Source organism: Branchiostoma belcheri, unplaced genomic scaffold (genome assembly GCF_001625305.1).
Source record: "Branchiostoma belcheri isolate BF01 breed outbred unplaced genomic scaffold, Haploidv18h27 scaffold2, whole genome shotgun sequence".
NCBI lineage: Eukaryota > Metazoa > Chordata > Leptocardii > Amphioxiformes > Branchiostomatidae > Branchiostoma > Branchiostoma belcheri.
Window position 1 is genome coordinate 5,674,882 of NW_017803490.1, and position 13,165 is coordinate 5,688,046.

Consider the following 13,165-nt stretch of genomic DNA (forward strand, 5'->3'; position numbering starts at 1 on the left):
CTGTGTGCACTAGTTTTCAGAGATGCCATCCATTAAATTAAGACAATGTGGCCTACAAATAGTACCTTTGAGTTATTGCCCCTAAAAAGGCTGGTACTAATCTGACCCTACTATCTGCTTCCGCAAATTTGTAGAAATCATGGTGGACACTGGTGCCTCTTTTGTGTTGCCACTAAAGGATCAGTGGATATGTGTGTGCAACTGTGCATGTCAACATGGTAAGTCTTAAGAAAGCAACAATTTCTGGGACAAAATATTCTGAAGTTTATTCAACATTCATAGCGGTTGAATGAAGTACTATCAGTGTCACAAAGCTGATAGTGTGGTCACAAAAGAGTGTCATCGAACCACTCTACATATTGGAGCAGACATTTTTCCTAAAAATTTGGTGGCAAATAACACACCAAATTTTGGTGTGGCCTTCATTTATATTTACAAAACAAGCAAGCAAAAAAAAGCATTCCTAAAAGTACACCCTATTCAACTGAAAACAAAACAAGCATCCATATCCTTGATACACAGAAATTCAACATGGAGGATATGCATACATAATATATACAGATTGCTTTTCGAAATTATGCAATATTGTGTGATACTATTCTCAGAGCATAAGTATATAGGATTGTCTAAGCCAAAGCAAACTTAACTGGACCTAAGCTGCTTTGCAACAAGATTCTGTGATTGCTTGACCAGGGCTCGAAATGTTTTGGAACAAATGAGCAAAGGATCCTTGTAAGCACATTATGTGCTTTCTGTCCAATGCTTACAAATCTATGTGATAAAAATCTATGTGATAAAATTAAAATGAAATAACTGATGCACTGGTGCACCCAAAAATTGGGTGCACAAAAAATTGTTGGTTGCACCAAAATGTACAACAAAATGTAGTAGATTGTCAGAAAAACCTTCTGACAGAATGTCCAGAATATGCTGTATACTACGGCTTCAATTTTTGGTGCACCCACCCAGTATTTCAAGCCCTACAGACTGTTACAGAATAGTACACTGAGTGTGTGCCTGATCCTTTGTGGCCTTCATTTTCAAACTGCGCAGGTTTTCATTGGTTCCATCCAGAAGTAGCCCCAACTGACAAACAGCAATGGTGTCCTCTGTTTTTCCTTTTGTATACTGGTGCTCTGCATATCTGAAAATAAAAAAGAAAGAATCAATCAGTCTTTTAAGTCAAAAAGAAAGTTACAGTGAAAACTGCCCAAGACCACTCTGGGGACTAAAATCTGGTCTATGTGGACAGGTGGTCACTATAGACAGGATTCTTAATGCTCATGTCAATGGCAAAATTATCTAAGGGACTACTCCTGAACATTTTTTAGTATGACCAAAACTTGTCAAAGTTTTAGTAGTAGTGCAGGTAAAATTGGTCTAGTACAGGTAATTTTACCTGATGTTACCTGAACCAGTGCAGTAAAAAGTATTTTGAGCCATGGATACTGTATATATATATATACATGTATATCATAATAGAGAATTTGTAGTATATCTTTCAGTGTCTAATTTGAAGACTCTGCATCTACCTACCTGTGAAACACCTGAGCAAGAGTGGTCTTCCCTGGACGGGACGTTACCAAACTGACCGTCTTTTGTCGGTCAGTTTTGAACGCCAGCACATAGTCCACTACTGCAGGGTGTTCCTTGTTCCGAAGAAGGTTGATATAACCCCGCCAACAGTAGTCACTGACCTGTGTCAATCAGGATCAAAATCACACAATTAAACATGTTTCTTATTGAACTGAACTGAATCAAATTGAATTGAATTGAATGAAGTACTCTCCAAGCAGAGGTTTGGGTTTTGGGTTATTTTTAGTGTGTTTTTAGGCTTTTTTATCGGGGTTTCTCTTTTGCACTGAATTTTTTTGGGTTTGGTGGGAAAAAAAATTCAGTGCAAAAGAAAAATTCTGATAAAAAAACCTAAAAACATGCTAAAAATAACCCAAAACCCAAACCTCTGCTTGGAGAGTATGAAGACCTTTATTCATACTCATTGGGTTAAGTACAGGTCACAACAAAAGAATGGCTTGTACATATATGTAATAATATTATATATTATAGTATTATATATTATGATCATATATTTTGGTATAGAGATAAGGCTTAATGTTACCTGAGATGCATTTTTGTTTGCGTTGTTCATTTTTATGACAAGGTTGATGTCTTGCAAAGCCTGGTCATACTGTTGCAGGCGACTCAAACATTTTGTACGCTGGCGTAGAACGTCTGCATCGGAGCTCTGTGATGCTGCCACTGCGAGTGTCAGGTAACAGAGAGCCTGCTCATGATCGTTCAGTCCCGTCAGCACTTCAGCCTTCTTCAGGGATACCTGAATGTTCAAATGACAGTTATGTGTTACTTTCAATTCAAATATAACTTCAATAGCTATGTACTGTACATGTACTTTACTGTGTGATTTTATTTTTAGAATTAAGAACTGTTCTTATAGTCTGTTGTTATGTGTAGGTGGAGTTTAGCACCAAAGACAGATACATTTTGTGATTGGATGGTGTTCAGCACCAAGGACAGATACATTCTGACTCCTGATTGGATATTGTTCAGCACCAAGTACAGATACATTCTTGTGATTGGATAGAGTTCAGCACCAAGGACAGATACATTGTCATGATTGGACAGTGTTCAGCACCAAGGACAGATACATTCTCCTGATTGGATAGTGTTCAACACCAAGGACAGATACATTGTCGTGATTGGATAGTGTTCAGCACCAAGGACAGATACATTCTCATGATTGGACAGTGTTCAGCACCAAGGACAGATACATTCTCCTGATTGGATAGTGTTCAGCACCAAGCACAGATAAATTCTTGTGAAATGCTGAAATTTTAAGCAATACAAATTTGGTGCCAAACAGCAACCTTACCAGGCTGAAGGTTAAGGTAAGTCCATACCTTGACCAAGGAGTCCCTCTGGTCAGCATCTAAAGCCTTCAGGACAAACTCCAGGCCTTCAGTGTCCAGCTCGGCCAGTGGACTGAGTTCTGATGCAGCCAGCTGGTAGTTTCCCTTCTTCACGTAGATGAGTCCTCTTCGCGCCAGGACTGACCGGTCTTCAGGTGTCAGCTGCAGCACACGATTCAGGTGCAGAAACGCCTGGTCCAAATCACCTGCAAGAAAATCCAAGGAATTTTACACATTTTTAGGAGCACACAATTCAGGTGGAGAAAGACCTGGTCCAAATCACCTGCAAGAAAATCCAAGGAATTTTACACATTTTAGTACATTTTATCAATGTTTTCTACTTAGTTCACATTCATCAAAATGTGCAAATTTTTTGTGGCCACTCAAATTACAATTGTTTTTTTTCCATTGATCCAATCATTAAGAATCCTGTCTAAAGTAGCCACCTATTTACTGTAAGGACAACTTTCAAAACTCTTCACCAAGGTTTGACTGTACTTTGAATTGAAAGAGTTTGGAAGAAGATCACAATAAATCATAATCAAGTTACTGTACACAAAAAGGAGACAGAAAAGCAAAACCACCATGATAGTGTGATGTGCCAAGAAGAAGAAGGTCTCCCGTGCTCTATGCAGAGCGTAGGGTGGTGCCCATCTCCATTTCCGTAGCCCTTGGACGACACACAATTGTGCAATGCACTACAGCAGGGGGCTAGTCCGCTGGTGGTGCTGTGTGTTTGACCTTCCCACACTCTTTCTCATATGTGCCAAGAGACATAAAAAAATGTACCTTGTATGATAAGAGCATCTGAATACAGCAGTTGCCATGCTGCGACATCAGCGTTGATGGAGATGAGTAAACGTCCGATCAACACTGCATCCTCCAGACCTTGGGTTGTACCTCCGGACATGGCGTTTGTAGCGTGTAGGTGTAGCCAGTACAGTAGTAACAGGCGCATTTGTTGTTGTAAGAGTAAGATTTGTGTCCGGGCTGCCTCCGAGTCTTTGCGAAGCGCCGCTAGGAAGTCTTCTACCGCCTCCTACAAAGACAATGATCACAGATTTTTTTTCACAACAAACAAATTTGTATGTTCACAAGTTTAGAAGCCCTTTGTAATAGCCACTGGCTAGTTGGGCTGTCCTGGCTGTGAGGGTTGAACAGCCAAACCAACAAAAACAAGTTTAGATTTTAAAAGTTGGAAGATTGCAGATTTATGGATAGATTGAAAATCTTAGACACCAAATTTCTACACTTGAACTAGCAAACACACTTACAAATGAAAAACAGATAGAAAGTCCATTGATTAAACTTGTGTGATTGTTTAACACTGAGCGTTATAGGGTTTTGAACAAGAAATTTCTTCACCGACCTTCTGCTTGTTCATGACAATGTTCATGCATCCCCGGGCGCACAACGCGGTGCTACATTCAGTCTGGGCATGGATCACGCTGGTGTAGTCCTGTGCCGCGGCCTGGTAACTCCTGAGGTGGGCGTGGCACTCCGCACGAGCCATCAGGGATGTGGTGTTCGTTGTTTCTGTTACGAAAGAAAAGAGGTCAACGCCTTTTAGGTTACACACAGCCAGTGACTTTTTCATGTAACTGGTCACCATTCAATGGTCCTAGCAATACTATATAGTACATGTGATAAATGGTTTATTGATAAAACACGGGACAAGTCGGCTTTGCAGTATACACTGAATTGCGCCGAATTTTACATTCCACATACTCAATAAAACTAACACAGTATTTAATATACATATACAAGTATATACAAGGAACGCTTAATGTTGTCAACATGGTTTTACATACTATAAATATAACGTAGTGGTTCAACATCAAGGCAATTAAAAAGCGTTATTGTGAGGAATCATTACAGGTGAGGCTGCTCTCGGATCAAAACGGTTCACAACAGTTCAGTTTTACAGTCCATTGAGGAGTCTAGCCAACATTGGCTTCGCGCTGGTCGTGTATCTTTTGGTCCCTCTGGCCTGAGAGTACTGGAGCGAGTTCCTCAGCTGTCGACCGTGCAGATCTCCCCGCGTCGGAGGAAGCCAGCAGCAGAAGCGGGGCGACTGTCTAACCTTTTTGGCAAAGTTCAGGCAAAGATTGTATCTGCGGTCAGAAAGAGTTTCAAGCTCCAAAGTTCTCAAGGCTTCCTGGTATGAGGTGTACTGACGGCCCAACACAATCCTGCAAACAAACAAACAAACCTGATGCGAGTGTTGCGATGGTGAATGCGCTGATGGCAGTGTTAATGACAGCAGGTTCGTGACTCTGTTGTACCAGGCTGAAGCCGTATTGTTGGGAGCTCCTCAGTAACACCAGTCTGTCCTCCTGTGGTACATCCACCAGGGCTGTGTGGAACACGGCTTCTCCATGGGTCTCCAGAACACTGATACATCCCTGACAGAAACAACACAGTTTAATGTTATATGTGTTAGAGTCTTTGGCTGTATTTCATTCTATACATTATATCAGCACTTACCTAGGCTGACTGTACTTAAAACATTAACCTGAAAAACCATAGATACAGGCCCAGACCTGAACATCTGGTGTAGCATTACCTAACCTGAACAAAATAAAACACTAGAGGACCATTTATTAAACGGAAGGTAAATAGCATCTCAAAGATGGCACTTTTGATAATTTGGCACTTAAAAATAGTGTGAATACTGTCTCTTGTTTTTAACATCTGTGTCCATAATATCACCATAGTCCATAATATTGCCACCTTGAGAGAAAGTGTGCTTAAAGATATTTTTACTGCAACATACCCTAGGTATGTACCTATGAGGTGTGCAGGAGTGCATGCCAAAAGTATGTTGCAGTAAAAATATCTTAAGCACACTATTTCTCAAGGTGGGGATATTACGGACCCTGGTGATATTATGGACACGGATGTTAGATGTGATTTTTAAAGTTTAACTAACCCTTGAAGACAGTAAAACTGCACATATAACTTCTGAAACAGGCCAAGCCTGTTTAGGTGTACATACAGGTTGGCATTACCTGTACCTATACCTATACAAAAAACTTGTTTAAGTAAACAGCTCTACACAAAGCACAGCATTAAAAGCACTCACACCAAGGTTAGCTGACATTGGACAATTAACTTTAAGTTATTATTACATCAAATGTGTTTTTAGTACCTGCACAGCTTCCTGCACTTTCCCCAGTCTTAGCCTCAGCATTGCCAGGTGAACACTGGACACAGGGTCCTGTGGGTTGGACTTCACCTTGTCCAGTAGTATCCGCTGGGCTTCCTGCTGGTTCCCCAGCTCCATGTGAGCATGAGCTCGCAACAGGTGGACTCCTTCTGTCCCTGGACTCAACAACTGGAGCAGCTCTGTCAACCGGAGGACAGCCTCTGTCTTCTCCCTACACATGTGCACATTTACAGGAGGTTATGATCAGCCAAGCCAACAGTAGTAGTCAGTAGGATAATGCAAAAGTACATGGATAATGTACTTGGTGGACAATGTACGTTTGAAATGTAATTTCCAACACAAATAGTGAGTGAGTTTAAAACTGTTGCAGAATGACTTCTACCAACATAGATGAACATTCAGGCTATAAGTTGGAGGTGACATTACAGTAACATCATTAAAACAATAATAAAACCAAGCAATCACTGAACATTCTACCATTACAAAAAATTATGCAATGAAAACAACTTTTCGTCTACAAAACAATTTTTGATAAAACAAATCACTGTTTTAAAAAAAGCTATAGAAGATGAAGTACACATTCAATAATTCTGGAAAGTTTACGACAGGTATTAGAAAATTTTTTTCTTACCGCTTCCCAGATAATCCAGCTACTTCACCAGTAGTACCTTCTTTATCAGCTTGTAGAAGACGTTGGCAGCCTTTGATGATGATTTTCTTCAAGTCTCCTTGGTCAGGAACAGGGACTTTCCTCAAACTTACTGCTGTGTCTTTTACAGACACAAGACTTGCATTCAAGACATCTTTAATCAAGTCGTCTTCTTGTCTCTTCAGTTTGAAGAAGTAGGCCCGAGCACAGAGTGCGTCGATACACGATGGATTTCTGTCAAAGGCGATGTTTAAATCTGACATGGCGATGTCGAGATGTCCTGCTTTTAGGTTGGAAAGCGCTCGGGAGCATAATGTGGAGGTGTCCGTTCTCGTGTCGTTCTGTAACATGGTCGCGTAGATGTCCGCGGCTTCCTGGTGCTCGCCTAAAAACGTGTGGCACTCCGCACACGCGTGCAGTACCTTCCTGTTGTTTGGCTGTAGTGCTAGGACAAGTTTGTACAACTGTAGCGCAGCTCGTACCTGGTCACCCATCTCATTACTCTCCTCTGCCTGACTCTCCTTTCTCACGCCAACGCTCATCTTTCGTGCAAGCCCTACGACATAGTTCACGATTTCTTTCAGTTGCTCTTTTGCAAAGTCTTTCATCATTTCAGTTTTTGCTGCATCTGGATCGATGTTGACGGCAGCGATTAGGTCGGTGGTTGCGTAATCTAGCTTGCCCAACTGGTAGTGACACAACGCTCGCGCTACAAGAGTGTCAATCATGGGGCCTTTAGACGGGGTTTCCTGACTTCGTAGCAACTTTAGCATGTTTGTCCACATTTCTGTAGCTCCGCTGAAGTCACCAAGGTCTGCTAGTAGTGTAGCAGAGCGTGTCATTGTCTTACCATCGTACGGATCAAACAAAAGGATTATTTTGCCACAATCTATGACAAAAGACTGCCATTTGTTGATGTCTTCAGCACTAGTGGCTCTCTTCGGCTGGTCCAAGCTCGCACACCTGTGTAAGACTTTCAACACTCTAGGTAAATGCTGCTTCTGCGCTAGCATGTACTCTTTCAGTTCATTCTCGTCCTCTTGGAAGGCCTTTATAAAGTCCGCAGCCACAACTCGGTCCCTTTTTCTTGCCAGTAGAGCAGCGAGACCGCGATCGAGGTACAGACGGACTGGTTTGGCAGGTTGGTGCTCAAGGATAGCCGAGCACTTCTCGATCACTTCTTGGTACTTCTTCTCCTTGAAAAGTTGGGATATCCGGGCACAGCTTGAAGACCCAATCAAGCTGGCAGGACAGGACAGAATGAAGGATGTCAGCTGCTCAGGGGTGAGCGAGATCCCATACTCTTCTCTCTGCTCCGCCGCTTCGGCCGAACTTCGCCCCCAGAAGTCGACCAACTCCACCACGCTTTCCAGCGACTCTTGCGGCAGCGACTTGAGGTGATCGATGACGTACAGCGGATCCTCTTCGTACGCTCTACAGTAGCACGACACGGCTTCAGGAAGGCTCCCGTTAATACGCTGAATATCGCCCTCAACGCACAAGGCCTCCTTCTGACTCATCTTCAAGCCTTTAGACTGTCCGAGTGGTGATTGTTGCTGAGTCTTTTCTTTCCCATCGACGCTCATATGAAAGACTGGATGATGAGTTCCTCCGATAGTAGTAAAATCCTTCAAAGCTTCTCCCATCAAAACATGCTTGGTTTTCGTGTTGAAGACTTTGTTTAACTTCTTGGAGGAGAGACTGAGAGAGGCCAAGTCAAGGCAGAGGTAGGAAGAGTAGACGTACTGGGCGAAGTCTAGCAGGTTTGCTGCGCGTAGTTCACGGGTGATACGGAACCGGACTGTCGGTGTGACGGTACTGTTGCATGCGGCGTGCAAGACCTCAATGTAGGCTGGAACTGAAAAGCAACATGTTACAAAATCATCTTGATTTAACTCCTTTCTATTACACTCTTTATAAGCATGAAGTTCTAAAACAGGGCACACCCTTAGATATTAATTAAAGGACCTGTACATAATATGCTATAATTCATTCAGTTTTAAGTTGTATATCAGGAGAACATTATAAGCTTCAGAATCAATTAATGTATCCAAAATAATCCAAATTGCCCAAATACGATGAATAATTTGCGAGCGAGGCATAGAATAAGTAAATAGAATACAGTGACAAACCAGTACATAAGTGACCACCTGTTTGAGTTACACAAGAACCACGTAGCCAATGTGACCACTTCTTGGTAGTCCCTTAATTTTTCCCACAGACATATTAGCATTAAGAATCCTGTCTATAGAGTGTAGTGACCACCTGTCCACACTGAACCAGATTTTATCAGTCCCCTACGTGGTCTTTCTGAGTAGTTTTGACTGTTCTCTGTTTCCGGCTGCTAACTTCTATCACAAATAACTTAGTGACTAGGTCAACTTCTAGAGCTTTTCTCAGCAACCAAATATGTGCTAGAGTCTAAAAACTCTCTTGTAGTCCTTATGAAGAATAAAGAAGGAGAAGAAATACTCACAAGGCCCAGGTTTCTCTGTTTCCGGCTGCTAACTTCTGTCACAAATAACTTATCCAACTTGGCCAACTTCTAGAACTTTCCTCAGTAACCAAAGATGTGCTGGAGTCTAAAAACTCTCTTGCAGTCCTTATGAAGAATAAAGAAGGAGAAGAAATACTCACAAGGCCCAGGTTTCTCCACAGAGACTCCTCTCGCCACCGTGCCTTGCTTCTTGAGGTTTTCATGTTGTAACCTGAGAAAACAGAAGTAGAGGCGTCAATAGTTGTGGTCGCCTGTGTTGCCACCTGTGTGCTTTTGTTCCAGAGGAAACGTTAGAGGCTTGCTTTGTTCTTCAGTAATTAATCACAGTGTCGGAGCCTTTCTTAGGATGAAACCTGAACCATTTGGTTCCAGTATACCAGAACGTAGCGAAGGAAAATGCAAAAGGTCACATACTAGTTCTGTTATGTAATATAGAATGTTATAGCTACATATACATACATACACAAATACATGTATGACATTACAAGAGATCTATTTAATATTACTCAAGTGCAATAGGTATATCATTAATTATAAAAGGCTTATCATCAATTTAAGGGGTTTATGCAGGTGAGTTTGGGACTATGATTATGATTTTAAATTCTGAAGACACAAAAACTGCCTAATGCATTTCTCAAAATTGATATAATATTATATAATAGCAGCTCATCCTTTGCCCCCCCCCCTTCCACAATTTACTCCTTCCCTTCCTATTTTGTAGCCCCCTACCACTACCCCCTCCCGTTTCAACCCCCTCATTTGTTTGATACTCACCCCCTCCAAGTTGCCCCCCACCCCCTGACCCCTTATTTTCCCCACTTACACTTTAACAAACCCAAATTTCTTGACCACACTTTCCTACTCCAAGACCTCAAGACCTTACTAAACAGCTGTTTCTGGTAAACAATCAAAGGACTGTTCCAATATGTTGGCGGGGGGGGGACCCTTGCGCTATATGATATAAATGGGTATATATGATCACAAAAGTTTGGGAGAGTGACAATTCATGTTTAGTTCTAACATATGTAGCACTTGAAATACGAGAAGCAACTCGAACGTGATGGAGCTACTGAGGATAACTATGAGCAAGTATGACATGCCAATGTTGTTGCAATACTAAAACTCTCGCCTAGCGGCTCTTCTGTACAGCTAGGGGCTCACGACATGTAACGTTATATGCCAAAACATGTCAACTTCTGACCATTACTTGGAAATAATCACAGCCAGTACGCCCAATTAATAGTGCTAGAAACACATAGATGCCAATTTAGAAAAAAATATGATTTGATTGTAAAGAAATGACATTCCTCCAAATTATTTTTTCATATGTCGACATGACAATATCACGATGCAAGCGATGACAGCATAACTGATAACTGTTATACTTGGTTATATTCCAATAGAAACCAGCTTTCATCCAACAGAATTGACTACATTCAAAGTTAGTGTTCTTTCCAACACGTCAAAACTATTAAGTTAAACTTTAAAGATGATATATTGAGTTAAGCTTTAAATCCATTGTTACCAGTACGTCTGTTGTAGTGCAAAAAGGAGTAAGAAAACAGTATGGTGACAGATGATTAATAGGTTTAAGAGTCTCGCTGGGAGGTCTTAACAGGTTCGGGTTCTAGGCTTGTCCTTAAAAAGGGGCCTCTTCGTATTTGACGACCGAACCTGTTGTCTATAAATATTCTATAAACAGGCCCGCATGTCCTTTTCCGTAGAGCGTAAGCGACCGTTTTAATTCTATGTAGAGCGTAATTGGCGCATTTTGTGTAGAACGTAATTCGCCGTTTTAATTCTACGTAGTGCGTTGTAGCTACCTGGAATTTGTCCTAAAACGTAATGGGGACGCTTCTATAATTCAGCGTAATACGTAACCGGCCGGCTCTCAAAATTTAGCGTAGAGCGTTGCAGGGACCCCCATGGAGGCCCTCGTGGAGGGAAGGTGATAAAAACCCTTGTATGGCACCGTTAAAACCACTATGTCCCTTTTAGTCCATGGCAAACAAATAAAAATAGAAGTTACTATACGTAGATATAGATAGCCCTCTTATAGCTGTATTATGTAACTTAGTTAGGATGATACAACTTGAAGTACATTTTCTGGTCAAAGTTTAAAGTAAGTTGAGTCAACCCTACACCATTATTTATTTATTTCTCATTTTCTCAGTTTAGATCTACCAACGAAAATGAACTTTCATAGTAACAATTGTAGGTTCGTAGCTGTATGTTATTCCATAGGAACAACGTAACCCTCACGCGTGATACCGTCGCCAAAAAAAACATCGTAGGTGCATCGTATGTAACCTGAACTATACACCTATTCTGGTTGAAAATTTGTGCTCAACTCTGTACAACCATGGAGCTAGAAAAGAGACAACATATCAAACTTTCGTAGCCTCTGCCAGGCCTCGGGAGGCAGCTGGAAAGAGTACTGCAAATTGGCCAAATAGATAGATAACCTGCTGGGAAGTTGGTCCGCTAGAGAGTACATTTTGTCGCACCCCTGGCATGTTATCTCTCTATTTGGCCAATTTCTACTCTTTCCAGCCGCCTCCCGAAACCTGGTAGAAGCTAAAACTTTCGTACTTTCGCGACACACTGTATATATAGTATCCCTTACCTGTGCAGGTGACAACAATGTGCGAAAGTTTTCTCCTTCCACCTGTCCTCTTCTTCTTGTAGACGTCTTGTCAGCATCTCTAAGGCCACCTGAGAGTCTTGAATCTCACCCATCCCTGTCTTATCTTGCTGTGACACTTCTTCAGACGCCATCTCTTTCTATGAGTGTCACCTCGCTCGGATCAGTCGAAAAAAAACATCGGCCGCTCAAAATTTAAACTTGGATAAACTCGCCGGACGCCTTCCTTCGCTGGTGATATCTTCTCTCCTCAAAAAAAATGGTTGGATCCTTGATTCCAAACTATTCGAAGAGATGAAAAGGCGGCGCACTTCAGTCGGCGGTTTGAGCGTACACTCCTCCAGGTGAGAGGACGTTCCTCCGGTTTTGAGCGTACATTCCTCCGAAATCGGCACACTTCTCAGGCGGCGGTTTGAGCGTACACTCCTCCAGGTGAGCGGACGTTCCTCCGGTTTTGAGCGTACATTCCTCCAAAGTCGGCGCACTTCTCAGGCGGCGGTTTGAGCGTACACTCCTCCAGGTGAGAGGACGTTCCTCCGGTTTTGAGCGTACATTCCTCCGAAATCGGCACACTTCTCAGGCGGCGGTTTGAGCGTACACTCCTCCAGGTGAGCGGACGTTCCTCCGGTTTTGAGCGTACATTCCTCCAAAGTCGGCGCACTTCTCAGGCGGCGGTTTGAGCGTACAGTCCTCCAGTAATCTAAAACAACTACTGACTTGAAAGATGATATCATGAGTTTGTTTTTAGCTTAAAATCCATTGTTCCCAGCTTGTCTGTTGTACATCGATAACTAGTACGAAAACAGCACGACAATAGATGATTAATAGTTTAAGAGTCTCGCTGGGAGGTCTTGATGGGTTCCGATTCCAGGCTTGTCCTGAAAAAGGGGCCTCTTCTTATTTGACGACCGAACCTGTTAATAAATATTCTACCAAAGATGGACTTCATCATAAAACCCTTGTATGGCACCGTTCAAATAACCATGCCCCTTTTAGTTAGCCTGGATACCATCCGGATTTTGGCTCCGCATTGTTACGCTCGAAAGAATCATATGCGGAGCCAAAATCCAGATGGTACCCAGGCTACCTTTAAGTCAATAGCAGACAAATAAAAATAGAAGTTACTATACCGTAGATGCCCCTCTTAAAACTGTATTATGATACAACTTGAAGTAAATTTTTTGGTCAAAGTAAGTATCATTCAGTGTATTTCTAATTATGTAGTTTACCAACTAAGATGAACACTAACAATTGTAGGTAACGCTAGCTGTTATTCCAA

The 13,165-nt window shown here is 42.0% G+C and overlaps 1 protein-coding gene across 1 annotated transcript; it reads right to left on the reverse strand.

The window, feature by feature from the left end:
* Nucleotides 1-371: 371 nt before the first annotated feature.
* Nucleotides 372-12,020, reverse strand: LOC109468961. Its single transcript, XM_019767336.1, has 10 exons — nt 11,869-12,020; nt 9,383-9,453; nt 6,728-8,603; nt 6,079-6,307; nt 5,140-5,332; nt 4,297-4,463; nt 3,717-3,966; nt 2,919-3,133; nt 1,537-1,697; nt 372-1,144 (listed from the first exon to the last, which is right to left on the reverse strand). Exons 1-10 carry the CDS (start codon nt 12,018-12,020, stop codon nt 991-993), a joined length of 3,468 nt encoding a protein of 1,155 aa, XP_019622895.1. The 3' UTR covers nt 372-990.
* Nucleotides 12,021-13,165: the final 1,145 nt, after the last annotated feature.